Source organism: Vulpes vulpes, chromosome 9 (genome assembly GCF_048418805.1).
Source record: "Vulpes vulpes isolate BD-2025 chromosome 9, VulVul3, whole genome shotgun sequence".
Lineage (NCBI taxonomy): Eukaryota > Metazoa > Chordata > Mammalia > Carnivora > Canidae > Vulpes > Vulpes vulpes.
The window spans coordinates 3,012,959-3,040,894 of record NC_132788.1 but is presented as its reverse complement, the minus strand read 5'-3'; the positions used below and the strand labels follow the sequence as shown (position 1 = coordinate 3,040,894).

General features: G+C 66.6%; 2 protein-coding genes across 2 annotated transcripts; both read left to right on the top strand.

Moving 5' to 3' along the window:
* The first annotated feature begins 89 nt into the window (after window positions 1-89).
* KLHL30 (kelch like family member 30) lies at window positions 90-11,326 on the top strand. Its single transcript, XM_025984271.2, has 8 exons — window positions 90-222; window positions 2,004-2,828; window positions 4,158-4,293; window positions 6,037-6,123; window positions 6,635-6,790; window positions 7,514-7,702; window positions 8,401-8,546; window positions 9,827-11,326. Exons 2-8 carry the CDS (start codon window positions 2,055-2,057, stop codon window positions 10,076-10,078), a joined length of 1,740 nt encoding a protein of 579 aa, XP_025840056.1. The 5' UTR covers window positions 90-222; window positions 2,004-2,054; the 3' UTR covers window positions 10,079-11,326.
* A 7,653-nt stretch (window positions 11,327-18,979) lies between these two features.
* On the top strand, window positions 18,980-26,819 carry ERFE (erythroferrone). Its single transcript, XM_072719024.1, has 8 exons — window positions 18,980-19,169; window positions 21,198-21,320; window positions 22,384-22,486; window positions 23,520-23,788; window positions 24,111-24,219; window positions 24,292-24,382; window positions 25,421-25,499; window positions 26,572-26,819. Exons 1-8 carry the CDS (start codon window positions 18,981-18,983, stop codon window positions 26,668-26,670), a joined length of 1,062 nt encoding a protein of 353 aa, XP_072575125.1. The 5' UTR covers window position 18,980; the 3' UTR covers window positions 26,671-26,819.
* Window positions 26,820-27,936: the final 1,117 nt, after the last annotated feature.

The window sequence follows — 27,936 nt, the reverse complement described above, 5'->3', positions numbered from 1 at the left end:
GGGGGCCCGGAGGCCTCGGCCTCCCTGACGGGGCCAGTGTGGGCCTTCAGAGCAGACAGCCTGGGAGGAGCGGCACCTCCGCCCCCGCAGCCCCTCCCGCCCAGTGCAGACGGTGCTAAAAATACCCTCTGTCCGTGCCCACGTGGGGCCCAGCCCAGCCCAGGCCAGCCCAGCAGGCCCTCCGTGGCCTGAGTTCTCAGAGGTCCAGGGGCCAACGGAGAGGTAGGGTCCCAGGGGCTCGGGGGGTGGGCACCGGGGAACGGGAGGTGGGAATTGGGGCAGGAGCAGTGGAGGGGGACACCGCGGGGTGCAGGGATCACAGCTGGGGACACAGCCCCCGCCCTGGGCAAGCCGGGCCCCTCGGGGTGCGGGGCGGGCTCAGCCGGCACACTCCCGCCGGTGTCCTGGCCCGAGAGGTGGGCGCGGGGAGGCCAGGCCACCCCTCCAGCCGCAGCCAGGACCCCAGCGTCCAGTTGGTGGCTGTGGCTGGCTCCAGGCCGGTTGTGTCCCGTCTGCTCAGGCCCTGCTCACTCCCGGCCTGGGCCAGAACGAGGCCGAGGCTCAGACCCTCCAGAAGCCCCCGCCCCGTCCATAATGGGACCGCAGGGGACAAGTGTCAGCAGGCGGGGCCGAGGCCCTGCAGGCAGCTGGGGGGCACTCTGCCCAGGGGCCCCCGAGGCTCTAGCAGCTGGCACAGGGGGCTCCAGGAATGTGACGCCGCGGGCGCGGTGGCCGGGGGCTCATCTGTCGGCGGCCTTCCCCGGGAGGGGGTCAGGCCCGGGGCCCCGACCTGCCCTGTCCTGGCTGGGCTCCTGGGGCCTGTCCCGCTCTGGCGGGGCGCCGGGTGGGGGGGGGGGTAGGGGAAGGGGCCCGGCCCCCACCCCCGCCTCAGCCCCAGGCTCGGCAGGGCCCTCCCTGCCCCTTGGCACCCACAGCTCCACTTCACGGGGCTTTCTTACTTAGACCACACTGATGCCACCGAGTGTCTCGCTCCCCGGAGGCCCCGCTGGCCCCTCTTCCCCTTGATGGCCCCGGAAGGCGCCCCCTGGTGGACAGACCATTTCCCAGGGGTGCAGCCTTTTTGCAGTTGTAAGAACGGGGTGAAATTTGGGGCAGCTTTCTTGGGGTGAAACGTCAGGAGTACAGAAACGAAGATGCACGTAATCAAATAAGCCAGCAGTGGATTTGCTGAGTCGGATGATACAAACACTGATTCAAAATCGCTCTCCAGAAAGTTCCCCTTCATTGCAACTGCCTTTACCAACCTGCACCCTGTAACCTGGGGGTTCAGTGCGTGGACCCCGGGCCTGGCTCCCCCACTCCGTCGCTGCGTGACCTTGGACTAGTGACTTGAGCCTTTTGTGCTCGTGTTTCCCACCTTTACGTGGACCCTAGGAGCCCCCGCCTGTAGGGTTGTCGCACAGGCCCGGTGGGGAGAGCACATGTCCCCCTTGAGACGTGGGGAGCGCTGTGACCACAGGGCCCCCTCCCCCGCCAGCCTCTGGATCTGCAGTTGAGGAAACCGGGACCAAGGTCACCCGGCAAGGTCACGGCAGTCCCAGGCTCCATGTAACTGTGGGGAGCGAGGATCGGTGGGGCAGGAAAGCTTTCAAAGGCCCTCATCACCCTCCCCAGCAGGGTCAGATCTGGGAGCAGAGGAAGCCACTTGGAGGTGGGGCCCACAGGGATCCCCATGCTCCAGGGGGTCTGTCCTGCGTCGCCCAGAGTCCTGGCGGGGTCCAGCTGGCCTTGTCCCGCCCCGGTTGCCCGGCCAGGGGAAGGTCTCTGGCCCTCTCTGAGCCTCAACGTTCTCCTGTAAGACGGGACTAACACGGAGCCAACGCACAGGCCCAGGGGCGGGGGAGGTGAGGTGCCGGGCGAGGCACTTCCACATCCACGATGCTCAGCCCGTGTTGGCTGAAGATGGAAACGGCCAGACGGATGGGCGACTCGGGCTGATGAGCCATGTGCTGCGCCGCTGACCCTCCCCCCTGTCTCCGCAGGACCGGGGTGCAGGTGGGTGGCAGGGCCCCACGCCGGCGGCGGCTGCAGCCATGGTGCGCACCGTGGACGACCTGGACTTCCACCTGCCCTCGCACGCCCAGGACATGCTGGACGGCCTGCAGCGGCTGCGCTCTCAGCCCAAGCTGGCCGACGTCACGCTGCTGGTGGGTGGCCGCGAGCTGCCCTGCCACCGCGGCCTCCTGGCGCTGAGCAGCCCCTACTTCCACGCCATGTTCGCGGGCGACTTTGCGGAGAGTTTCTCGGCGCGCGTGGAGCTGCGGGACGTGGAGCCGGCCGTGGTGGGGCAGCTGGTGGACTTCGTGTACACGGGCCGGCTGACCATCACGCAGGGCAACGTGGAGGCCCTGACGCGCACGGCCGCACGCCTCCACTTCCCGGCCGTGCAGAAGGTCTGCGGCCGCTACCTGCAGCAGCAGCTGGACGCCACCAACTGCCTGGGCATCTGCGAGTTCGGGGAGCAGCAGGGCCTGCTGGGTGTGGCTGCCAAGGCCTGGGCCTTCCTGCGGGAGAACTTTGAGGCCGTGGCGCAGGAGGACGAGTTCCTGGAGCTGCCCCAGGACCGGCTGGCCACCTGCCTGGCCAGCGAGCTGCTGCAGGTGCAGCCGGAGCAGAGCCGGCTGGAGGCCCTGCTGCGCTGGGTGCGCCACGACCCCCGGGGCCGGGCTGCCCACCTCCCCGAGCTGCTCAGCCTGGTGCGCCTGGAAGCCGTGCCCAGAGCCTGTGTGCAGCAGCTGCTGGCCACGGAGCCGCTGATCCAGGAGTCAGAGGTGTGCCGGGCGGCCCTGTCCCAGGGCCATGATGAGGTGAGCGAGGGGCACGGAGGGGAGCCCCGGAGGCCCCACCCTGCACGGAGATGGAGAGGACAGAGCGCATGGCCCCAAGGGGCCCTGAGCCTTGCAACTCTACCTGCCTTGGGCTGATTACCTGTGAGGGCATCGCGATTCACCCCCTGTGCTCCCGTGTGTCCCATACCCTGGACGTGGGAGGAAGGGGAACCCAGGAGTGCTTGTTCCCACCCCGGGTCAGAGCCCACAGCTCGCTGGGGACAAACCTGGGAGCAGACCGAAGGCAGCATGAGAAAGGCCAGAGCTGGGCTGTGGGCATCCCGGGAGGGGTGGCCAGTCTGGGAGGGCTCTCTGGAGGAGGCGGCTTCTCAGCCTGGCCCCAGAGGAGGAATAGGAGCTTGGCAGGAGGGAAAACCATCCAGGAAGATGGCACAGCTTGTGCACAGGTGAAGAGGCACAGATGGGCATGGCAGCGGGCCACCACCTGCCCCTTAGGAAGCTGCTTGAACGTTCATGGGGTGCAATTTCCTATCTGCTGGCGGCGAGCCTGGCAGGCAGGGCAGCTCTGGACACGCTGGACGTGACCGAGCGTGACAGAGCCAATGAATCCGTCTGTGGCTGGGCAGCCGGCTCGGGGCCTTGCTCTGGAGGAGTCCTCAGGGGTCAAGTCTGCAGACAAAGCTGTGGCTCAGGCCAGACTCAGGGTGGGTGGCGGCAAAGTACTACCGGGTGCTGCTGTCAGGCACCACGGGGCACAGGGGGCTGGCCTGGGGCTGGCGCCAGCTTGGGACCTTGTCCCCGCGAGGCGGACCCCTTGGAGTTGCGGCCGTGGGAGGTCCAACCTTGTGCGGGGGGGCAGGCACGCGGGGGAGCCCTGGGGTCCCGGGAGCTCGGGGCAGTGGCTCCTTACCAACCCGGTGGGAACCCTCCGCATGTCCCGCCCGGCCGGGGTCATTCTAGCTCAGCAGCCACATGCTGGCCCAGGCGAGGCACCGGGGGCGGAGTCGGGTTGGCTCCTGGGTGGGTGCAGGAACGCCTCTGGCAGGCCTGCGGGGGCTGCTGGGAGGGAGTGGCCCTCAGGTTCGGGGCACACGTGCACCTGCTGCGCCATCTCCCCCGGTCCTGAGCATTTGCCACCATCCCCAGCCCCACGGTGCTCACACACATGTGCTCACACACACACACGGGCACAGACGCTCCCACCGCCCCACGCGTGTGCACCAACACAGCTGCCCCCAGAAGTCCTGCCTTAGAAAATGCCCCCGAGGCCTGGGAGCACCGAGGGCCCCTCACAGGGGGATGCAGTCACCTGCGCCCTAACCCCGCTTTCCTGCCCCCGCCCCCCAGGCGCTGCTGGCCCTCCCGCAGAAGCTGGACGAGGTCCTGGTGGTGATGGGCGGGCGGGCGCTGGAGGAGGACGAGGAGGGTGCCGAGGAGCCCACCCCTCACCCCAGGAACTTCGCCTTCTACAACACCAAGGCCAGTGAGTACCCCTCACGCTGTCCCCGCGGCCCCGCGTGAGCCACCCCTGTCCCCTGTGCAGGGGGAGGGAGTGACGGGCACAGAGAGCAGGCCGTCACGGGGAGGGGAGGTGGGCAGCGGGGCTCTGTGGGCCCCTCACCCTCCGGCCAAGGCCCCAGCTTCGGCCTCCTGGGCCCTGGAGGGTCTGCTGCCCAAAGCGCCCTGGGTGCCCAGGAACCCTGACCCCAGGGACGACAGGCAGCGGGGCTGCAGGTGGGCCGCAGGGTAGGAACCCGGGCACGAGGTCAGCTCCAACAGCCCCCAGCCGCGGCCTTCCAGCAGGTCGTCCTCGCTGTGGAACGGGCTCCTGGCGTGGCTGGAATGAGGACCCCACAGGCACTGGGGCCCCACCCCAGGTCACCCGGGTAAGGGGGGGTAGGAGGGTAGCCGAGTCTCTGGAGGGGCCACGTCAGCCCTTGGCAGCTCCTCTGGGAGCTCTGATGAGCCTCTGCTGGTGCCCCGGGGCCACCGGGCCGGTCACCAGCCACCCCCGTGGCGTCAGCGGCTGGCGGGTTCCAGGACGCGTGAGGCCGGCTGTCCCAGGTCAGGGGCTGACGAGGGGATTTGGGCGCTGACGTCAGGAGATGAGCTCTGCTGGCTCGACCCGGGAGCAGCTGTCCCTCCAAGCCCGAGGGGAGGACGGCAGGGGGCACACTGACAGGCAAAGGCCTGGTGACGGCCGCGCAGGCCTCACCCTGGGGTGACACACACATGAGTCAGGGGGACATGCAGTCCCTGCCCAGAGGACAGGTGCCCAGCAAGGCCTGGAGATCTGCACGTCCTAAGATGGTCGTAAACAGTCCACGGCCGCTTCCCAGGGGACCGCCCCACGCCGGGTCTTCCTCAGGCCTGACCTGAGCGCCCAAAACGCGGCCGTTTCGTCGGAAAAGCATTTGCTCATCTCTCGTCTCAGCTTAGGCTCACGTAGCTCTTTCTTGAAGCTGAGCCCGACATGGGTATGTGACCCTGCCCGTGGCCGTAGTGACAGTAGTCCTCAGGGACCTTGACGGACCAGGTCCTCTTCTCTGCTCCCCCCGCCTCCCGGTGAGGTGGGAACCACCCCCTGCACAGAGGACCGGGCGGAGGCTCTGGGTTCCCCGGGCCCACACAGCGGCACGCGAGGGCTGGGGTCTGGACTCGCCGTGTGTGCTGCAAGGCCCCCGGCACCCTGGGTGACCCCGGCACCCCCACCGGCACACAGCACAGAGGGTGCTCAGGGCGAAGGAATGAACGATGAGTGGGGAAGTGAATGAACGAATGGTGGCCGTGTTCTAACCCACTAGTGACCAGAGGTCAGGCCCTTTGACCCGCTACCCCGTCTGGCCGGTGGGACCCAACCCAGGGGGTCAGTGAGGTCGCCTGCAGGTCAGAGCGAGACCCGGACCCCGGAGCCAGGGCAGTCTCCCCGCACAGCCCGGGTGCAGTCCTGTGTCCAGTCTGGGTGCCGGGCTCCGGGGGCGGCGTGGGGTGGGGGGCGCCGGGAGGCCGCACCAGGCCTGGTGGGGGCTTGTGGAGCAGCCAGGGTGTCCCCCCACCACCCTGCAGCCGGCCGAGCCCGCTCCTCGGCCCTCCCCGGGGGAGGGAACAGCCCTGCTCCCACCGAGCGGGAAGAGGCGCCAAGAGGCGCTGGGGGTGGGGGTGGCCAGGGGACGCCCCGGCAGCAAGCTCAGCCACCCTGACCCCTCTGCCCGTCTCTTCCGGCCAGAGAGGTGGATGGCGCTCCCCGACTTCCCCGACTACCACAAGTGGGGCTTCTCCCTGGCGGCGCTCAACAACACCGTCTACGTCACAGGTGCGCAGGCGGCGGCTCGGTCGGGCAGCTGACCAGCGTGAACCCCGAGACTCCGCTCACCCCTTCCGCTCCATCAGGAACCTTCCACACTTTCTGTGATGTGCAAACGAGGACAGTTAAAATCCACGGGTGCACACGTGGGCACAGGGGACCGTCCCCCGTTCTGTGTGGCGCGTGAAGCCAGGGTGGACTGGCTCGCCCCTGCACCCGGGGCCCCCCAGGGGGAGCTCCCTCTGCTCTAGTGTATCTTGGAGCTCGGGGGCCCGTAGAAAGTCTGGTTGGGGAAAGAGCGGCCGCTGATGAAGATCTGGAACCGCCGATCCCGTCCTCCTTGCTTACAGGGCAGGGAGGGACCGTCCAGGTCACACAGCTGCCCTGTGCCACCTACAGCCCCCCACCCCGCCCCGGCCCAGAGTCTGGCACCGTGGGGACCCAGCAGGGGGGGAGGCAGCAGGATGAGCCTGGAGAGCCCCGGGCTGGGGGGCACTGAGGTCACAGACTCTCTCTCCAGGGGGCTCCCGGGGCAGCAAGACGGACAGCTGGTCAACCACCCAGGCCTGGTGCTTCCCCCTGAAGGAGGCCGCCTGGAAGCCGGTGGCCCCCATGCTGAAGGCCCGCACCAACCACGCCAGCGCCGCACTCAACGGGGAGATCTATGCCATCGGAGGTAAGGCCTCCCCCGCCTGCACCGGCGGCCTCCTGCTCCCGGAGCCCCTGGGAGCCTCCCCAGCCCATGGCCTCGCCGGGGACCAGGGAGCCCCGCTGACCTCCGGGGCCGCAGAGGCACGGCTCCCCATGCTGCCTTCGGGAGCTTGCCGTCGGCGGTAAGCCGGGCTGTGCCCCCTGAGACCTGGGCTTCCCGGAGGGAGGCTCAGGCTTGAGCCCCCAGAGCCAGCTCCAGCGTGGATCCTGGAAACAGAGCGATGGTGGGGCGCACTGCAGCCTTGAGCTGCTGGCAGAGACGAGCACCCCCATCCCCAGAACCTTCTGCTCAGGGTCACCCCCTCTGTGAAGCCCCTGGGGGCAAGAGACCCACAACGCCCCCCGCCGCTGTCCCCCCTCTCCCGTCGCACCCCCGGCCTGAGCACAGAGGCCCACCTTGTCCCCTCTTGCGTCCCAGAGCCGTGGCTAGGAGTCACCCCGGGGACCCTTCCAGTTAGATAAATACTGAAAAACAAGAGGATCGGCTGAGCAAGCGCTTGCCGAGGCCTCTGTGGGTGACGGACCGGCCTTGAGGCCACTGCCAAGAGCCCCACCTGTCCCGGCCAGCCCCGTCCCCCGCGATGGCTGCCGAGCCCGCCCCGAGAGCGGGAGAGGACACCCGGGGGCCTGAGCCCAACCTCCAGCATCCCCCCCGGCCCCTCGCAGCCCTGACCCCCCAACCCCGCAGGCACCACTCTGGACGTGGTGGAGGTGGAGACCTACGACCCCTACACAGACACCTGGACGCCCGCCAGCCCTGCCCTCAAGTATGTCAGCAACTTCTCTGCGGCCAGCTGCCGGGCCAGGCTGTACCTGGTGGGCTCCAGCGCCTGCAAGTACAACGCGCTGGCCCTGCAATGCTACAACCCTGTCACAGGTGGGGGACATGGGCCCCGGGGCACGGACAGGCAGGGCCACCAGCCCCTGCTACCATGGCTTGGGGTCGAGCGGCAGGGGATGCAGGCAGGGAGCCGCGGGCCCCCACCCGACCCCTCCTTGCAGGCCACAGTCCCACTCAGCAGGCAGGCGGGTGGGGGCCCCGGGGATGGGTGGGCCCGGGGGTGCAGGGAGCCGCCAGTCACAGGCCTCTTGCAGATGGCTGCAGCCCCATCAGAGCGGATGAGGCAGGGGAGGGAGGCGGGAGCCCAGGGGCAGGGACCCAGGGGGTGGGTCACAGGCACAGAGCCACGGCCCCCCCCCCAGCCTCGAGGTGTGGGCCGGGAGGCAGAGTTCCCAGGGCAGGTGACGGGGAGCCCATCTCAGGTCCTGAATGCCACCTGGCTGCTGCGTCTGCCTGGAACTGGCCCCACAGGCCGGGAGCAGTGGCCCGACCTGCAAGTCTTGGTGGGCGCCCGCCTGGGCTCTGGGCCCCGGGGCCCGGGTAGAGCTCGGCTGGGCTCTGTGGCTCAGTGGCCTGGCCCTGCCCCTCACCCCCTCATCCCTGGGATGGGGGACATGACTATAGAACCCATTTTGCAGGGTGGGCATAAGGGTCCCCAGGGCCGGTGGGGCCCGTAGCCACCTGAGCTGTCCAAGCCCCCTGGTGAAGGTGGGCCCCGTGCCGTGTCCCCACAGATGCATGGAGCGTGATCGCCTCGCCCTTCCTCCCCAAGTACCTGTCGTCGCCGCGCTGCGCCGCGCTGCAGGGAGCACTCTACCTGGTTGGCGATAACACCAAGAAGGTCTACGTGTATGACCCCGGGGCCAACCTGTGGCAGAAGGTGGGTGTCAGGCTCGCCTCCCAGGGCTACACCACCTCCCGCCCAGGACTCCTGTCACTGCAGAGCAGAGAGGCCCTGGGGACGCTGGGGGCTGGGGGTGTCACCACGGGAGCTGACAGTGAAGGGCTTGCTGAGGCCCAGGGCCCGGGCTGAGCCCCTGTGAGGACAGGAGAGCCAAGGACCGAGGGCTCCTGGTCCCCAGGGGTGCTCTGTCCCCAGCACCCCAGGGGTGGGCTGTTCTCTGGGAGCAAACCCAGGCTGAGCCAGGGGTGCTTCGGGGACAGCTGTGGCTGAGAAGGCCCTTCTGTCCTGGTTGGCCGGGCCCCATGGGGTGGCCATGCAGGGAGAGGACGGATGGTGTCCAGAGCCCATGGCGGTGGCCTCAGCACTAGCCCGACACCCCGGGCCCACCCTACCTGCCTTAAGATTTCCAATTCCTAGAGGCCTGAGGAGGTGGCCCTGGCCGGCTGGCCCAGAGCAGGGCCCCTGCCACCCTGCTGCCTGCAGCTGTCCCCGGGCGTCAGCACTCAGCTGCCCGGAGGCCCCCATCACAGGGACAAAACAGGTGCAGGGTGGCCCCTGCCAGGCGGGCACTTTCTTTCTTTCTGGGCCCTCCCAGCTGGGCCATGGCCAGGCCTCTGCAGGGCCCACGCCGCTGCTCCAGGGGGCATCGCAGCCACGAAGGGCTCCGCTTTGCCCTCCACAGGCCTGGCAGGGGGTGGGCTGCCCGTTAGCGTCCTCACGTGGAGGCCACCGCCGGGCCTCCTCCTTCCCGCGCACACTGGGCTCTTCCAGGAGGGCCCACACCTGTCTGGCCTCTGGCTCTCACCTCACAGGCCCCGCCCAGGGCACCTCTGAGGCCAGGGCTGAGGTAAGAGGTACAGGGCCAAGTGAGGGTCCCAGGGCCCCAGCGGCCCCTCGTGTGTGTGTGTTGGGGTCAGAGCTGTGGCCACACCTGTCCCGTCCCAGAGAGGCCCGGCCCAGAACTCGCCCGGGGACGCAGCTCCAGGCTCAGTCTTCCATGTCCCCCCCACCCCGCCTGACACCCCGGCTTCCCCCACCAGTGAACTGGGGCCTAAGAGACCACGGGGCCTGGAACAGCGTCCTGGGGTTGTGGGCCGGAGAGGAGCGCAGCGGGCTGTCCCCACTAGTGGGGCAGGCACAGGGAGCCTGGCTGAGCTCCCAGGTGGCAGGAGTCCCGGCGTCCCCGTGTCCCCGCAGGGCGTCCCCATGCCCCCCCCGAGCCCCCCCCACGGGCCCTGACCATGGCCCACCCGCAGGTGCAGTCGCTGCACAGCCTGCACGAGAACGGCGCGCTGGTGCCGCTGGGCGACGCGCTGTACGTGACGGGCGGCCGCTGGCAGGGCATGGACGGCGACTACCACGTGGAGATGGAAGCCTACGACCCCGGGCGCGACGCCTGGACCCGCCACGGCTCCCTGCCACGCCTCTGGCTCTACCACGGGGCCTGCACCGTCTTCCTGGACGTGTCCAGGTGGACGCAGCCCTTCGGCCCGGCCCAGGAGCACTGAGCGGGGGCCCAGCTGCGCCCCGACCTGTGTCTGGTCGGGCTGGGCCCGGCCCCCGGGGACGCCAGGGAAGCCGCCCGGGTGCCCACAGCCACCGCGCTCACCGCGCAGCGAGGCTCGGGCTCCGGCCCAGGCCCTTTGACGTCGGGCGGGAGCCCAGGGGCCGGGCCGAGCGCTGCAGGACCCTGCGCTCTCCAATGGTGACTGTCCCCGGTGTGTGTCCCCTTGGGGCTCCTGAAGGACTTGCAGCACACAGCCAAGGTCCCGGGGTGCGTCGGCCCGGGCCCCTGGGCCTGCCTGGCCCACAGCTGTGTGACCACGGCCGGCAGCGGCCCGTCTCTGGGCCTCAGGCTGCACGTCCCCCGGCCCCGGGAAGGGAGGAGGCGGGGCGGGGCCAGGAGAGGGGGCGCTGCCTGTGTGGGGGTTGAGGGGACCGAGGGTGAGCAGAGGGGCTGCTCTCCGGCCAGGAGTTCCCCTGCTTCTCCAAGGCGACAGTGGGAGTGCCCAGTGCAGGCCCTCGAGGGGAGCGGAGGGGGTCCTGCTGCGGCTTCTGGGGAGGCCTCTTGTTGGTGCTTCGCTCCCGGTGCCGCCTAAGCGAGGGGCGCACCCAGGGGGCTCCTCCTGCCAGCACGTGGCGGGACTCTGGGTGCCTTGCGTCTGCCCCAGAGCCCCCGAGTCTGACTGGGGTCCCGCATGGACCCGGTTCAGCGCCCCTGCTCCTTCTCAGGGTCCGTAACGAGGTATCCCAGGGAGGGGCTCTCACCGGCTGCTGCGAGCTGCGTCAGGGACACGGGCTCCAGTCGGGGGTCCTAGGTCCAGCCCGCCTCCAGCCCTGGCCCTGCTTGAGCTCGGGACCTCCCCGTCCCTCTGGACTGACTTTCCTGTCTTGAAGGCTCTTCTTCGAAGCCTCCTGGGGACCAGAGGGGCCTCTGACATCCCGCATTCTGAGGAAGGAGTCCCTGGGTCCCTCCACAGCCACCTCGTCACAGACCTGCCTCCTCTTGCCCCTTTCTTGTGGGAGAATTGAATTTGCCTCCCCCTCCCACCCCCCAGGGCCTAGAGCAGGGCCTCCCGGGGGGCTGCTTTCAAAGGAGCAAGAGCCCCAGATCTGAGGCCGCCTGGTCAGCGGGTGGAGTGGATGAAAATGAAGGTGATGGTTTCTGGGATCCTCGAATCTTTCCGTCCTGACATCTTCTGCAACGTTTTCTAAACAGTTGTTGAAGGGACTCAGCCAAATACCGTTTCAAAAGACTCGATGTGTCAATGGACTTCTTTTTTTTTTTTATCGCGAATGGGTAGTTGAAGGGTGTGTTCTAGACTATGGCCTGCCTCTGCTCCTGCACACCTCCTGGCAACGGGGGGCGGGGGGCAGTGCCTGGGGTGGGGAAGCACATCCCACCCCAGGGCCTGCTCCTCACCTTTGGGTGCCAAACTGCCCCTCGTCTGATCGGCTGAGCCCCCCCTATTCAGGGGCACCCGGGTCAGCCCCATTGTGCCCTATGGGGTCCCAGAAGGAAGCAGATGACCTGTGAAATTGAGTAACGGAGGACAGTCTAACGAAGGGGCTCCTCCAAGGTGCGGGCGGGTGGCAAGAACTCAGCAGGGCTCAAGAGGCTCCCAGTGGGGAACCTAACGATAGTGGGGAGCTGTCACCAGCCCCTGCCCTTCTGTGTGGGAATGAGTGGCCACAGCCTCCGGAGAGCTGGAGGGAGAGGGTGCAAGGATCTGGGGCCTTTGCTAAAGGAACACAGCCTGTGCCCCCGTCACCTGCGGCCCAGTGGGGACGACGTAGCAGAGCAGATGCCCCAACCTCACTCTTTCCTGCCCCCCAGCCCCCTGCCAGTGGCTCCCGCTGGCCAGACCCAACCAGAATCAGAGGGAGAGAGCAGGCCGTTGGCAGGGAGCAGGTGAAGGGTGGCCAGGGCACCAGGACGGGCAAATGGAAGATTTCTACCACACTAACTGGACACTCAGGGGATTCTCACAGAAGACAGACACTCGTGGACATTGGCACAGGGAATGTCTGTGGAGCGAGCCAAGCCACCCTCTTCCCTTATCAAAGCCCCCTGGTTTGGGAGCTAGTGTGGGAGTCTAGAAAGGAAAACGTATAACCTTGGAACGTGTGCAAAAGTCCACCGAACTCTCAGGCCCACAGGGGTGAGACCACCTGCCCAGCCCCAAAGAGCTCACGTCTGCCAGGCGGGCGGGTGCTTTCTCATAGACAGTGGTCGGGTAAACTGAGACCCCCAGGAGACCTCAGAGCTCGGTGGGCAAAGAGTGGCACAAAGGGCCCTCAGGAGCCAGGCCCAAGGCAGTCAGCTCAGGCTCCGCTCCCTCTGCTTCCCAGATGAGCCAGGCACAAGGATGCTTTGAGCCATTCCCGTTGGACTTGGTTTTTCTAGTACCTCCCAGACGAGACCCTTTTTCTTTTTTTTTAATTTTATTTATTTATTCATGAGAGATGCAGAGAGGCAGAGACACGGGCAGAAGCAGGCTCCCCACAGGGACTCGATCCCCGGACTGGGACCACACCCTGAGCCAAAGGCACACGCCCAACCCTGAGCCACCCAGGCGTCCCACGAGACCCTTTTCTTATTGAGCATCTTCCCTGTACTAGGCAGGGACAGTCCCGGGTAAATATCTGTCGTTAACGAGCTGGTCAGACGACAGTTCACCGTAGTCAGTTCATTCCCCGGCTCTAGCTGGTTGGTCGACCAGTTGGCTGAGCGGGAAGTAGGCGTTTTGGCCAAGACTCTGTGACTGAGGAAGGGGCGGTCACAGCCACATACAAGGGAAGGACGGCCACTCCTTCGGGGCCTTGTCATTCATCTTTGGTCCCCGGTGCCACTCAGCCTGAGGTGTGGCTACTGAGGCTGCGCGTGCACGTCCCTTCCTGGGACCCCAGGAAGGCGGCCAAGCACGATGCTGATTAATTGAAGAAGGAAGTGGGAGCTTCCCTGAGAATCTTCACGGAGGACGTCATTTCCTGTTTGGAATAAGCCCCCCAGGAGCCAGGAGGACTTCCCCAAAGCTGAGTGAGCCCCAGGGCTTTTCAGGGCAGGCTCTTCCCCTGTCAGATCTTTTTTTTTTTTTTTAATTTTTTTTTATTATTATTTATGATAGTCATACAGAGAGAGAGAGAGAGGCAGAGACACAGGCAGAGGGAGAAGCAGGCTCCATGCACCGGGAGCCTGACGTGGGATTCGATCCGGGGTCTCCAGGATCGCACCCTGGGCCAAAGGCAGGCGCCAAACCGCTGCGCCACCCAGGGATCCCCTCCCCTGTCAGATCTGAAGTTGCCCACGGACCTGTCCGGGATGCGCGGGGCTCAGCCCCGGACCCGCGGCAGGAACGAGTAAACGTTGTTCACCCCATGAGCCTGCTGACTCCAAGTTGCAAAGGCCGGACGCGTAACCTGGGCCAGTCCCAAGATCTCAGGCCCAGTTTCCTCATCTGTGCAATGGGGACAATCACACGATTTGAGAATTAGATGATGTCATGTGTTCGGAAGGTTCCAGGAAGCAGGGAAGGTCACCTGCCTGGACGTTGAGAGGCCACACAACAAGTTGACTTCAGGCTCCCACTGTTTTCTGGGGCAAAGGGAGCTTTTATTCCCATGACTTCATCGGCAAAGGTCCTTCCTTTGGAGGAAAAGAGAAGAGTGGGAACAGCTTGAGTGCCGCAGCCGGATGGGAAGCCAGGGCTGAGGCCGTGACAGGCAGGCCCAAGAATGAGGATTAGGTTTCAGCCAGGCATGAGGGCGCGTGGGGGAGGCCGCCTCGGGCTCCCTCCGGGCCCCTCCGTGGCCACTCACCCAGTACTTCTACCCTGGGTTCTATGACCTCAGCCCCAGACACTGCCCGCGCTCTGACCCCAGGGACCGCTGCTGCAGGGGACCAGCCGTGGTGCCACCAGAACCCGCTTTCTGCTGATCCCTGACCTGTGTGATTCTTTGCTAAGCCGCGCCCTCCTCCGGGTGGACTTCAGTTTTGAAATGTGACCCCAGAAACATGCAGGGAGCCCCACCTGAAGGCCCCGGCCCTCCGTGCTCTCCGGCCCCAGGGCCAGGCTGCGTCATCACCTCAGGACAGCTTTATGGGAGCCTGTACCGGCACCAGAACCGATTTGATTTGGGTCCTCTGGCAGGGCCCATGACATCACTGGGATTGTTCACTGTTTGGGAAAATAACTGGTTTTCACATGGCAACAGCTCCTGTCCTCCAAGCTGGCGTCGTGCGGGCTGGGGCCCCCACCGTGAAGGGGAAATGAAGTCGCGGGAGCATCCTAAGGATCCCATGACCCAAACTGGATCCCTCCATTCCCAGAAGGCACCAGTATTGCCAAAGGTGACAGCCTGAGCGTCACCTTTCCACAGCGTAGGTTGAGCCAAATGGCATCTGGCCCTGAGGGTGGCACCCACTGCGTCCCCGCTGACAGATTCCAGGCCGGCCCCCAGAGGGGGGGCCCGCAGCAGCCGGGCCTCTGCGCTGAGGGTGAGCATCCCCGGGCACCTGCCTCCTGGTCTTGCTTGGCCAGCTCACGCCTCAGCAGCGGGAACCCAGGAAAAGGCTCAGGGGCGACAGCCACGATGCCCACTCTACAGACCGGCAAACTGAGTCTCAGAGGGATGAATGCCGAAAGGCCCCAGGTAGGCCTCCTCCAAAACCAAGTACGACCGTTGCTCTAGATGGCCAAGCAGGAACCAGGTGTGCCGAGCAGACCCACTGCTGGGGCGGTCTGCCCTGTGCCCCCATCATGCTCTGCCACATGACCAGGCCTGGAGCGTCTGCCTTCACGTGGCCCTGAGGGCAGTCCCTCCCTGCTCCCCCGTGACATGGTGTGATGGCCTGAGGCCAGGGACCTTCCCCACTTAGGCAGCCTAGAAGGCAAGCAGGCCTCCACCATGGCCCCACGCAGCGCCCACTGTGACCTCGGCTCACCCTAGAGCAGCCCCTGGGGGCACGTGTGCGTGGATCCCAGCTCTCAGGCAAGGAAACTAGAAAAAAGCCTCTTAGGAGTTCTGGGACGGACTGGCCACCATCAGCTGCGAGGCAGAGCCAGGCCTTGAAAGTGGCCCCCAAGAGAAGCCCCTTTCCTCCCACCATGTAGGGCTGCCCCCATGGCTGGGGCGCTTTGTGGGTGAGCCCGCTGGGTTCAGGAGCTGCCAGCCACCTGTGTTCCCCTGGCCTGTCCCCACAGCCACAGCCCACGGGCACCCCGCACCACAGGGACCTGCTGGCCTTAGGGAAAAGTCCGGGCCGCAGTTTCCCCCGTAACCTTCCAGCTCACCATGGAGCTCATCCTCCCCACCCCCTAGACTAGGAAGGACCAGAATGGGCAAGCCTTCTGGCTGTGGAGATGTGGCCATGCCCAGGGGCAAGGGGGCCTGGGCCTGGCCCCGAGCCCGGGCTGTGTGTCCCTGCGCAAGCCCCCGCCTCGCCGGGCGTTCGGCGTGGCCCGGGAACAGCGGGAGAGGTGCTGGGTGTGGACGTGCCTTTTCAGAAACGCGCAGTGACCATTCGCAACTGCATCTCCTGGGGCCAGGAGCCTCTCTCCACCAGCAGATCGGCAGCGACAACACACCCCACACTTGGCGTCCTACAGCCCCAGATAAAGTCTTACCGAATAAATGAAACTGAACAAGACGTTAATAGTGAAAACGCGGAGGCCCGTGGCCCGGCACAGACGTGTCATTGCAAAGTGCTCCACACCCAGCTTCTTAACAGACGTCCCCTGTGGGACCAGAAATGAGAACCCACCCGAGAAATCCCTGGTCCTTCGAAGGCTTTACAACCGCGGATTTGATTCCTTACCAGGAACAAAGCTGCTGAATGTCTGCAGATGAAAGAAGTTCGTGTGTTTTGTTGAGAGCCTGTGACAGAAGCCAGGGTTCACCAGACGTCTTCGTGGGGATCTGCAGTTTCTAGGGGAATCCCAAATCGTTTCCTTCTACTGATAATTTTTTTAGTATTTTATTTATTCGTTCATGAGAGACACACAGAGAGGGGCAGAGACACAGGCAGAGGGAGAAGCAGGGAGCCCAACGCGGGACTCGATCCCGGGACCCCGGGGTCACGCCCTGAGCCAAAGGCAGAGGCTCAACCGCTGAGCCACCCAGGTGTCCCCCTTCTACTGATAATTAAAAATAATTTTTTTTTCAAGATACGGACAGAACTTCTCTGCTGCAGCCTCGCCTCCGAAAGACCTCGCCACAGATAAGTCTGTAGGACACACACTGCCCCTTGGGGCAAGACTCTCAGGGTAGGCAGGGTGTTTTGCTTATTTAAACACTCCCCCGCCAAAAAAAAAAAAAGGAAAGAAGAAAACCCCAATTTTATCACCACACTCACCTCCTACTGGAAAAGAGGCAGAATCACAGAACAATGAACACTGAATACCAGGCTTTATGTAAAGCGTGAAATATTTCCTGCACCCCCCACACCTGCGCCCCGTCTGGCACAGAGGGCAGCCACCGAGTGGGGGTGCATGAGTGGGGGCTCCGGAGGTCTACCCGCCGTCCCCCCAGCCTAGGGAGGGCACCACCTGCTTTCAGTCCTCCGTGCCACACTCCCAAATAGGACAGGGGGAGGCCTCCTGCCTTGCCAAGAGGGGGAAATCATCTCTTGGTGTGGGAGGCAGACCCCTGGCAGGTGCACTCCTTAGCTGCCCCCCTGAACAAACTATGTGGTGTTCCCCTCTCTTGGTGGGGGAGGCCCCTTTGCTGCCCTCGTGCCTTCCCCCGGGAGACAGGAAGGCAGTGGGCACGCGCTAGGCAAGCAGCCCAGAGGGGCGAGGGGGCTGGCTCCTGTCAGGGCAGGGCCCGCGGTTCAGGCCTGCAGGACCTGGTCCCCCTAGGCCAGCGGGGTCCAGCCCCCACCTGGCCAGGTCACCAGGGCGCTCAGTCCTCCAAGCCCGGGCCCCGCCAGGAGGCTGTGTCTGTGCGGGGACGGGGAAGGACAGCCGGCTCTGAGCGCGGGGCCCCCCAATCCTCCCTGCGGAGTGGGCAGCCGGGGACTGAGGGGGCCCTGCGGGGGAGAGGCGCCGGGGTGGGGGGTCTTGGAGTGTGTTCCTGCTCCCAGCTACTAGACCTGTGTTGTCGGGGAGCCCGGGGGGGCCCAGGGCATGACCCTGGGGTGCCAGGATTGAATCCTGCTTCGGGCTCCCTGCGTGGAGCCTGTGTCTCTCTCTGCCTGTGCCTCTCTGTGTGTCTCTCATGAATAAATAAGTAAAATCTTTTAAAAAAACCACATAAACCGGGATCCCTGGGTGGCGCAGTGGTTTAGCGCCTGCCTTTGGCTCAGGGCGTGATCCTGGAGACCCGGGATCGAATTCCACGTTGGGCTCCTGGAGCATGGAGCCTGCTTCTCCCTCTGCCTGTGTCTCTGCCTCTCTCTCTCTCTGACTATCGTAACAAAAATAAAAATTAAAAAAAAAAAAAAACCAACACATAAACCTGTGTCGCCGACACCTGGACCTCACAGGTGCCACCAGGATAAGCCTCATGGTCCCCCCAGGCTGCAGAGCAGACCCCACGGGGGAGAAGGGATGCCCCTGGGCTCAGAGGACGGAGGCCACCGGCACCGCCTAGAGGAAGGGGTGTCAAGAGGGCAGAGGGGGGTCCAGGCTCTCCGGGGAAGAGCTGGATGTGGTGCGCAGGCCGCCTCCGCAGGACGGGGCGCTCTGGCCAACTCCACCGGCCCCCAGCCCTTGCCTCCTGCGCCCCAGTTCGCCCCGTAGTCCCTCGTCGAACCCCTACCGCTGCCCCGCACCCGCCCTGCACCCGGCCGGCAGCCCCGCCGTTCGGCCGCGCCTCCTCCCCCCGACCCCCCTACCCCCACATACCCAGGCACACACACATGCGCACACACGCACACATGCACAGAGGCAGACACATTTGCACATGCAAACGCACACGGGCACACAGGCACACGGGCAGAGAGGCAGACACATTTGCACATGCACACACACGCGCGCACACAGGCACACGGGCAGAGGCAGACACATTTGCACATGCACACACACGCGCGCAAACAAGCACACGGGGAGAGAGGCAGACACATTTGCACATGCACACACACGCGTGCACACACGCACACGGGCAGAGAGACAGACACATTTGCACATGCACACACACGCGCGCAAACAAGCACACGGGGAGAGAGGCAGACACATTTGCACATGCACACACACGGGCACACACGCACACGGGCAGAGAGACAGACACATTTGCACATGCACACACACGCGCGCACACAGGCACACGGGCACAGAGGCAGACACATTTGCACATGCACACACACGGGCACACACGCACACGGGCACAGAGGCAGATACATTTGCACATGCACACACACGCGTGCACACACGCACACGGGCACAGAGGCAGACACATTTGCACATGCACACACACGCACACGGGCACAGAGGCGGACACATTTGCACATGCACACACACGCGCGCACACAGGCACACGGGCACAGAGGCGGACACGTTTGCACATGCACACACACGGGCACACACGCACACGGGCAGAGAGACAGACACATTTGCACATGCACACACACGCGCGCACACACGCACACGGGCACAGAGGCAGACACATTTGCACATGCACACACACGGGCACACACGCACACGGGCACAGAGGCAGACACATTTGCACATGCACACACACGTGCACACAGGCACACGCGCACACACAGGGGCAGAGGCGGACACGTTTGCGCACCGCCCCCCCCTCCCCCGCGCACACCCCGCCCAGCCGACCGCGCAGCGCGCACCGGGGCCGCCAGGGGGCGCGGGGCCGAGGGCGGCGGCGAGGCGGGGGATTCGAGCGCGTTATAAGGCGCAGAGCCCAGCGGCTCCCACGCCCGCCCCGCGCCCCGCGCCCCGCGCCGCCGCCCGCATGGTCCGCGCCCGCCGCCCCGCCGGGGCCCGCCTGCTGCTCGCCTGGGCCGCCCTGCTGGCCGCCGCCGCCCCGGGCCTCGGCTCCCCGGAGCCCCTCCGCGCCCGCCGAGAGCCGCGCCCCGGGAACGGGAACCAGCCGCCCGCAGGCCCCGGGCACAGCCTCGCGGGGCCGCCCTCGGGGCCGCCGGTAAGACGCCGCGGCCGCCCCTGCGGGGGGAGCTCAGCCTGCACCTGGCCCGGCTCCGGGGGGTCTGCGCCCCGGGAGCAGCCTTCGGGCCCCTCTGATGGGCGCCCGGAAGGAAGGGGCACGGGAGGAAACCCACTTGGCTGCATTCTCAGGAAATTGGGAAGAACCGACTGTAAAGGCGCGAGCAAATTAGGGACCACCCTTCCCCGAACCTATCAGTGAAGTCCCCCCGGAAAACAGACCCCCAGAGTGCCTCCCTCTGGGTCTGGGGGGCGCGGGGCCTGTGCGGGGCCCCCGGGACGTGTGACTTCTGACCTTGGAGGGGTGATCTTTAGCTGCACCCGCCCGTTCTTCCTTTGAGGGCAGGGCAGAGTGGTCAGGTGGGGCGGAGGGGGCTTCAGAGGGGCCCCGGTGTGGGCAGGCCTTGCAGACCCAGAGGGGACAGGGCCCTCGGGGAGACGGTCTGGTTCAGCGTGTCCCCGAGAGCTTGCAGGCAGTGCCAAGTGCAGGCCCCCGCAGGGCTTCCGCTGACACCTGGACACCTCCTCTGATGAGGGTGAAGGCGGCAGGGGCGCCCCGCCCAGGGGAGACCCCCCAAGTCGTCCCCCCCCCCCCCCGAAGCCAGGGAAGGCAACCCCACCCAGACAATTGGCCACACCTTCTGGAGGAGGGCGACCAGATGTCAGGACGTGGTCACCAGGAAGCAGGGGGCCCCCAGTGCTCCTGGGAGGGGTTCTGGCCATGGTCTCTCTCTGGGGGACAACGTGGTGGCAGAAGCTCCCCACCTCCTGAGAGCCCCTGAAGGCTGGAGACCTCGGCGGGGCGGGGGTGCCCGGGGCAGCTGCCCAACACCCACCCACACTGCCACAGGCCTGCCTCCTAGGGCCCCAGGCTGACAGGGCTCCACCTGTTTCCACACACCGCCCCTGCCACCCCTACACCAACCTGGGGTCTGAGTCCAGCTGGGATCCACCGGCCCCACTGGCAGGGTCAGCCGGGCACCCCGCTCCGGCCTGTGTGGGATGCTCCTGGCGTGTGTTCCCACCGAAGGCAGAGCAGGGCCGGAAGGTGCAATCCAGTCCTGTGTCCTCGGTGAGCGGCGAGCAGGGCCGCACCTGGCGGTGGGGAGGCCCTGGGCACCCTGAGGCCTCTCTCTGTGCAGCCCCAGGCTCCTCCGACAGGGAGGGCCCCGCCTCCCCACCGTGGCACGCTGGTCCCGCAGGGCGGCCGGGAGACCACTGGCTCGGGCGCTGACCGAGGGTCCTGGCCGCCTCCAAAACCCTGGGCTCCTTCCATCGCCACCTGCGCTGCTGCTCGTGGCCTCACCTGAGCCCTCCTTGCCCGGAGCCCAGAACGCCTGAGGCCCATGGCCCCATGGGCCATGGCCTCTCCCTGCAAGGCACATCCTGGAATCTTCCTCGGAGTCAGGACTGGTCAGAATGCCGCATGCAGGGCAATGGATGTTTCTAGAATCATCACTGCCCTTGTCTAGGAGGGCCTGAGGGAGCCGGGTGGTGTGGCACCCCGTGCAGGGGCCTTGAGCCTCCGGGCCTCTAACCGCCTCGACCTGCAAGCTGCAGCCGCCCCGAGGGCCGAAATGGGCCACACGGGCCCTCGTGGTCTCACGGCCCCCTCCCCTGCACTCGTGAGTCTGTGGTCCGATCCTCTCGGTCCGTGTCCCAGGGAGAGGGGGCTGGGGGCCCAGCGGGGCCAGGGCTCCCGCCTGCTACCGGGCTCCGCACCACCTTCCTGCACCCCACAAAGCGCCAGGAAGTCGTCTTCTCGCACAGCGCCCAGGCTGTCTCCTGGCCTGGTCGTCGTCTTCTGCATGCCAGGAGGGAGGGAAGCATGGGCGGGGGTGGGGGGGGGGGTGGGGGGGGCGGGGCTGTGCCGGCTTGGAGGGCGCCGCAGTGGACCAGGACAAGGGCCCGAGGCCCGTCCTGTGCCCCAACAGCCTGCAAAGCTCCATCTGCGTGGCGGGCACCCAGCGGGGGAGGCGAACCGACCCGAGGGCCGGCTGTGTTCCAGGAGCCTGCCACCGACGGGACGCGCAACTTCGACCCCAGGGACGCCTGGATGCTCTTCATCAGGCAGAGTGACAAAGGCGTCAACGGCAAGAGGGGAGGGAGAGGCAAGGCCAGGAAGCTGAAGGTGAGCACAAGAGCCCCAGCATAGTGTGCGTGTGCGTCTCCGGGGACAAGCGAGGGGCCTCCACCTGCGGGCCCCCCGGCGCCCCCAGCCTGCCACCATCACCCCTGAGCACCCTGCACCAGCAACGCGGGCGCACCCTGAGCATGGCCAGCGAGGACGGACCCTCCCCCTTGGCCTGGGGTCAGAGAGCAAGGAAAGTGCCAGGCTGGGGGCCCAGAGGACCCTGAGTTTGACAGTTGTTCTTACATTTTCCCCGCACCCCTAGAGAGTTAGGCAGCCCCATTAGCTACCCCCTTGTCTTCCCTCTGCATCCTAGTGAGGGGGGCCTGGGCTGGCCTGGGAGGGGAGTCCGGGACCAAGCCAGGGATTGCAGCCGGGCTAGAGCGACACACTGTCTGGTCCTGGGGAGGTGGGGAGCCTCAGAGGCCCTGGAGGCTGTGGGGTCCCCGCTGTCGTTCAGCTAGCCTGAAACCTGCCACCAGCTCCTGATGTCTGCCTCTTGCCTTGTCCCCGGGGGTGGGGGGCTCTGGGCCAGGGCCATGTTGCTCACACTGGGTTTGGGCTTCTCTACCCACCCAGGACTGGCGTCGCCCTGTCCTGGGTCTACCCCAGTGCTGGGGTGCTGGGCTCTGGGCCCGAGGTGGGTGGGCTGCCGGGCTGTCACCATGACCTCACCTCCCTGTCACCCCTTGGAACCACCTGGCCCCACCCAAAGCTAAGCCGGGGTGCTCTCCCCTGCAGGGGACTCACTTGCTGTTGGCTGACCTGCAGTGTCCACCTCTCCCTCCACCCAGGAACCCCTCTGTGTCCCCATTTGCCGCTCTTGGGGCCCCACCCCCAGAGGCCCCACAATCCCCGTCTTCACACTCAGAGCCCACGGCTTCCAAAGCGCAGCCTCACTGCCTTCTCAGGGGAGTCGGAGGCCGGGAGGCTGACCTTCACCCCCAGGTCAAAGCAGGATCCCCTCCTGCCTGCCTGAGTGGTGAGAACTCGTGGAGAGGTCCCAGCAGGCCCCCACCTACCTGCTCAGAGGTCCTCTGAGCCTGCTGAGGTTCCTTTTCAGCTTGGCCTGCCGGGGCCCCCAGGCCCCCCTGGGCCCCAGGGCCCCCCTGGCCCCATCATTCCCCGGGAGGTGCTGCTGAAGGAATTCCAGCTGCTGCTGAAAGGTAGGGGATGGGCGCACACACTGCGGCATGAGTGGGCCGGGGCGGTGTCCGGGAGGAGCCGGGGTGGCTAGATAGTCCCACAGCCCACGCAGATGAGGCCGAGGGTCAGAGGCGGGGTGGGCAGGAGCGGCGCGAGGAGGAGGCTCTGCAGAGGAAGCTGGACTTGGCCACTCAGTGTTCAGTGGGTGCTCGGGGACCAGCACCCATGCCCCTGGGACTCAGGTGGGCCCAGGCAAGGCCAGGACACCTGCACCCCACCCCCACCAAGTGAGGACCGTCAGGGAGGATCAGAGGTCCTTCACCTTGCAAAGTGCTCCTCTGATCACAAACCATATGGGGATCTGAGGCTCACCCCAGGTGACACAAGTTCCCCTGTGTCCCTGCCTGTTCCCACAGCAGGTGTCATCCGCTGGCCCAGAGCCCCATAGGAGGCAGGAAGGGCAGCACAGGTGCAGCCCAGGCTGGGCAGCTGAGCTGCAGGCAGCAGAGGGACAGTGAGGGCTGTTGTGGCCCGGAGGTGGCCCTGCAGGCGGCCCGCTGCCAAGTGGTGGTCACTGTACTCACCAGGGCTCACTTCATTATGGGAATTAGAGCCTTTTCCCTCTTCAGTTCAGCGCACCCTTCACTTAAACTTATTCCAGCCCCCAGCTGCCCTGTGGGGCGGCCAGGGCTGCCGATGGCGCTGCGGGGACAGTAGCCTGGCAGGAGTAGCGCCGGGGGGAAGCTGGGGAGGCCGGTGGGGTGAGGCGGCCCGGGCTCCGAGCTTCCCGGTGGTCAGAGCGCCAAGGGCAAGAGGAGCGGCTGCGGGCTCGGGACGCTGTTCCCACGGGCCCTGTGGCGCAGGAGCGTGTCCGTGGATCCCCGGATCCCTGGGGAGGGGGCTGCCAGCACTCGGCAGGGCGGGTTCCCGGCAGGGGGCAGGTGCGGGGAGGGGGGGTGCTGGGGGGCCTGGGGGAGGGGGCCGCGGGAGGGCACGGTGGGGGCGCGGGGCCCTGGGGGCGCGGGCGGGCGGCCACTGCTCGCTCTGTGCCAGGAGCCGTGCGGCAGCGGGAGCGCCCGGCCCCGGAGCCCTGCACGCGCGGCCCCGCCGAGGACGAGGACGCGGCCACCGCCCAGGAGGACGACGAGGCGGAGGCGGAGGCGGGGGCGGAGGCGGGGGCGGCGGGCGAGCTGGCGCTGCTGGCTGCACCCCTGGCCCCGGGCCCGCGGGCGCCGCGCGTCGAGGCCGCCTTCCACGGTCGCCTGCGGCGGGACGCGTCGGTGGAGCGGCGGGCGCTGCACGAGCTGGGCGGCTACTACCTGGTGAGTGGGGGGGGGCGGGACGGGCGGCCCCCCCTGACCCCCGGGCTGACCCCCCCAGGCTGACCCCCAGGCTGACCACCCCCCTGGGCTGACCCCCGCCCCCCGCTGACCTCCCCCACCTGGACTGACGCCCCCCCGGCTGATCACCAGCCCCCCAGGATGACCCCCCCGGGCTGATCATCCCCCCCCTCAGCTCCCCCCCCGCTGACCCCCCCCACCCCGGGACTGACACTCCCCCAGCTGACCCCCCCCCTCCTGACCCCCCCCGCTGACCCCCGGGCTGACACCCCCCCGCCCCCCCGTGACCCCGTGCGCCCCGCAGCCCGACGCCGAGGGCGCCTTCCGCCGCGGCCCCGGCCTGAACCTGACCAGCGGCCAGTACACGGCGCCCGTCGCCGGCTTCTACGCGCTCTCCGCCACGCTGCACGCGGGTGAGGCCCGGGGCGGCGGGGGTGGGGGGGGCTGCACCCCAGGCGCGGCCGTGACCGCCCCCTCCTCCGCAGCGCTCGCGGAGCAGCCCAGGCGGGGGCCGCCGCGCCCCCGGGACCGCCTGCGCCTGCTCATCTGCATCCAGTCCCGGTGCCAGCGCAACGCGTGAGTGGGCGCGGGGGGCGGGGATCCCGGCACCAGACTGGCTCCCACCCTCCATGTCGACCCCTACCGAGCCCCACCCCCGGCTCCGGGAAGGCCTCCCAGTCCGCCTGTGTCCCCAGCAGCGGGAGCTCCCCGCAGGGCGCAGGGGGCTGCTCCCCCCACCACTGTGCAGCCCACCGCCCCCGCCTCTCCTGCAGGTGAACTTTCCTTGCACCTGGGGCCCGAGGGCAGGGGCTGCTCCCCTGAACCCCCAGCAACCCCCAAGAGCCCAGGCACAGGGCAGGAGCTTGGGGGCTGCTCCCCTGAACCCCCAGCACCCCCTCCAGAGCCCAGGCACCCCAAGGGCTGCTCCCCCGAACCCCCAGCACCCCCCAAGAGCCCAGCCATAAGGCAGGCACCCCAAGGGCTGCTCCCCTGAGCCCCCCAGCACCCCCTCCAGAGCCCAGGCACAGGGCAGGAGCTTGGGGGCTGCTCCCCTGAACCCCCAGCAACCCCCAAGAGCCCAGGCACAGGGCAGGAGCTTGGGGGCTGCTCCCCTGAACCCCCAGCACCCCCTCCAGAGCCCAGGCACCCCAAGGGCTGCTCCCCTGAGCCCCCAGCACCCCCCCCCCCGGAGCCCAGGCACGGCAGGTGCCACACCACAGCTGTAGAAGGGAACAAAGTTCAGAACTTCTAACTCTGCTTTGGAAGCCTCCCACAGATTGGCCTGAGCCCACTTCTTAGCGTCAACTGCTGCCACCCAGCCCCACTCCAGCCCAGCTACACCAGCCTATGTCTGGTTTCCAGCAAATCCAGGACTTTTCAGCCCCTGGCCTGGGCCCAGCCTTGCTTTTCCGGGCACCCCCAGACCCCCTTTGGCCCTGTGGAGGCTGTCCCGACTCCTCTTGGGGAGTTCAGATGCCACCCTCCACCAGAAGACCTGGCCAGGACAGCTGTTACCACTGCACTTAGCTGGGCCGCTGTTGGTTGCTGGGGTGATTTGTGGGTGAGGTTGGTGGGGTCTCGGGGGTGTGGGCTGATGTGCTGTTTTGGCCGCAGCTCCCTGGAGGCTGTCATGGGCCTGGAGAGCAGCAGTGAGCTCTTCACCATCTCGGTAAATGGCGTTCTGTACCTGCAGGTGCGTGGGGCAGGCTTGGCTGTGGGGTGAGGAGGGAGGGAGGATCACTGGGAGCAGACTCAGACTCCAGGCCTGGGTGAGGTCGCCGGTTTGGGCAGAGCAGGGCCACCTCCAGGTCCCTTCCCCCAAGCCCTGGGCTTGTCTCCCCGCCAGCAGTTGCTCTGCTGCTCAGTCAGTGGTCTTCAGACCTGCCGATCATCCCACAGAGGACAGGGCTCCGCGTTGGGATGGGGGCCGGAGAGAACTGGGGTCGGCTCTGCACCCTCAGGCTGGGGTCCTGACACCCTGGGCCTGTTGAGGCTATGGGAAGTAGGAGGCATCCTCTCTGCACAGAACCCTACCCGACAGTCTCTTTCTGGCATGGGGTGGGGGTGGGGGGCTTCTGGCAAGTGATGGAGAAACTGATGTGAAGGTGGGATTTATTAAGAAAGAAAAACACTCAAGGGCAGCCGTCCTGAATCACAGCTGGCCCTTAAACAACAGTATGCCGGCCCCGCTCTAAGCTCTTTACGTAAATGATCTGCTTAGTTATGGCGTTTTAAGGTCAGTAGTACGTTTTCCTCTGGTCACTTCTAAAAAAAAGTTCGTCGTTCGAGTACGGTTGGCGGACGGTGTTTCCAAATAGGGAACGAAGGCGCAGAAAGTTTAGGTAGTTCGCCCGCGAACTGGAGGCCGGGCTGCCGGACCCCAGCCGGCTGCGGCTGCCGGGAGGCGTCCAGGGGTCTGGCCCCGGGCACTGCTGGGTGCCACGTGGTCCACCAGAGGCCCCGAGATGCAGAAGGTGGGTGGGTCCCCCAATTCTGCATTTCTGGGAGCTCTCGGGGAACGGGACACCGCAGGTGCGTGGACCACGCCGGGAGCAGGCCCGAGGACCGCCCGCGACAGCTCTGCTCGGCGGCTGGGGCCAGCTTGCGGGGAAGGGCCGCCCTCGGCGCGTTGGAGAACTGACGGGTCCCACCCCGTGCAGCAGAGCAGCTGTTCGGGCCCTGAACCGGAGCGAGCCTGGGGCAGTGGTCTGCTCAGCCGCGGGCCGCAGCTGCGGGCCCCAGGCCGACCCTGACCCTCTCCACAGACAGGACAGTACACCTCCGTGTTCCTGGACAACGCCAGTGGCTCCCCACTCACGGTGCGCAGTGGCTCCCACTTCAGCGCTGTCCTCCTCGGCGTGTGAGCGGCCAGGCCAGGCCCTTCCTCTCGCGGCCAACAGAAGTGGGGGCCGAACAGTGGGCAGCGTGGAGTGGCGGAGGCCACACGCAGGAGGCGGCCCACTGGAACTGCCCACCGTGGCCACTGCACTTCAGCCGGAGACGGCCAACCACCGCAGCCCAGAGAGGGGACGTGCAAACTGTCCCAGAACAGGAGCAATTGCAGGATGGCGTCTTCCAAAAGGAGAAGAGCCCTGTTGGGCTGTCCCTCGGCACACGTCGCTGGTGGGGCTCGGCGCCAGGAGTACTTGCTCTGTTCCTGGCTGCGGGCCGGCTCCCCTCTGGCCTGCAGGGCGCCTGCCCAGCCAGCCTCTGCCTCTGCCTCGGCCCAGCCCCATCCTTCCCATCGTTTTTAGTGTTGTGGGCGCCAGCACGCCAGCAGGAGGGGAGAGGCTGGTCACCTGCCCGGACGCCCCATGGGGCAGGGGTCCCGGTCCCCACCCACCCTTCCCCCAGGGTGCCTTTGGCCTGGACCTCTTGCAGTGACCACAGGACTGGAGTCTCACGGCCTCTTGGCACAGCAGCCTCAGGCACCAGAGCAACACTAGAAAGGGGCTTATGGGGGGACGGTGAGGATTAACATGCTCAAGATAACTCGTAAGTTCACCTCACAGATGGCCTTTTCAGAGCCCACCCCCCTCCCCAAGCCTGTCCTAGAGTGGTCCCTCTTCCCATCCCCTCTGAGGCTCTGACTCACTGCGGGGATCCACCCACCAAAGGAAATATCTAGAATATCTTTGCAGATCAGAGATGAGCAGGCCCTGCCCACCCATCTGAACAGATAAAGCAGAGGCTTCCCGGGAGCCAAGAGCTCCCGTTGCCCACCCCAGGCCCCGCAGAGTCCAGCCAGCTCTGCATCTTCCCCACTGGGGGAGACACGAGGCCCTGAGCTCAGGTGGAGAGGGGACAGATGGGAGATGATGCTGAGGAAGCTGGGTCCTGAGTCCACTGTGCTGCTCTGGCGGTGACAGGGCCTGGGGGGTAGGGGGCGGCTGTGAGGAGACACGGGCATTCACCTACAGCAGGTTCCTTCCAAGGTGTGAGGCCCCTCACCCCCTGCAGAGGAAGCTGCCCCCACCGCTTCCCCAAACACGGCAGCCTTGCACACCGTGGCTGCAGGGACCAGGTACCATGGGGTGCCCTGGGGGCCAGGCTGGTCTGACAGGTGTCCAGGCCTGGAGAGAGGACAATGGCTGCAGTCACCTGGACTGTCCAGCTGGCCTCAGGAGGAA

What these genes read in the sequence shown, in the direction of transcription:
- KLHL30 (XM_025984271.2), top strand. Translation starts at nt 2,055, where the DNA reads ATGGTGCGCACCGTGGACGACCTGGACTTCCACCTGCCCTCGCACGCC. An exon ending in CTTCTACAACACCAAGGCCA is followed by an intron (nt 4,294 to 6,036) that starts GTGAGTACCCCT and finishes TCTTCCGGCCAG; the next exon opens with AGAGGTGGATGGCGCTCCCC. An exon ending in CAACACCGTCTACGTCACAG is followed by an intron (nt 6,124 to 6,634) that starts GTGCGCAGGCGG and finishes CTCTCTCTCCAG; the next exon opens with GGGGCTCCCGGGGCAGCAAG.
- ERFE (XM_072719024.1), top strand. Translation starts at nt 18,981, where the DNA reads ATGGTCCGCGCCCGCCGCCCCGCCGGGGCCCGCCTGCTGCTCGCCTGG. An exon ending in GGCCGCCCTCGGGGCCGCCG is followed by an intron (nt 19,170 to 21,197) that starts GTAAGACGCCGC and finishes GCTGTGTTCCAG; the next exon opens with GAGCCTGCCACCGACGGGAC. An exon ending in GCAAGGCCAGGAAGCTGAAG is followed by an intron (nt 21,321 to 22,383) that starts GTGAGCACAAGA and finishes GTTCCTTTTCAG; the next exon opens with CTTGGCCTGCCGGGGCCCCC.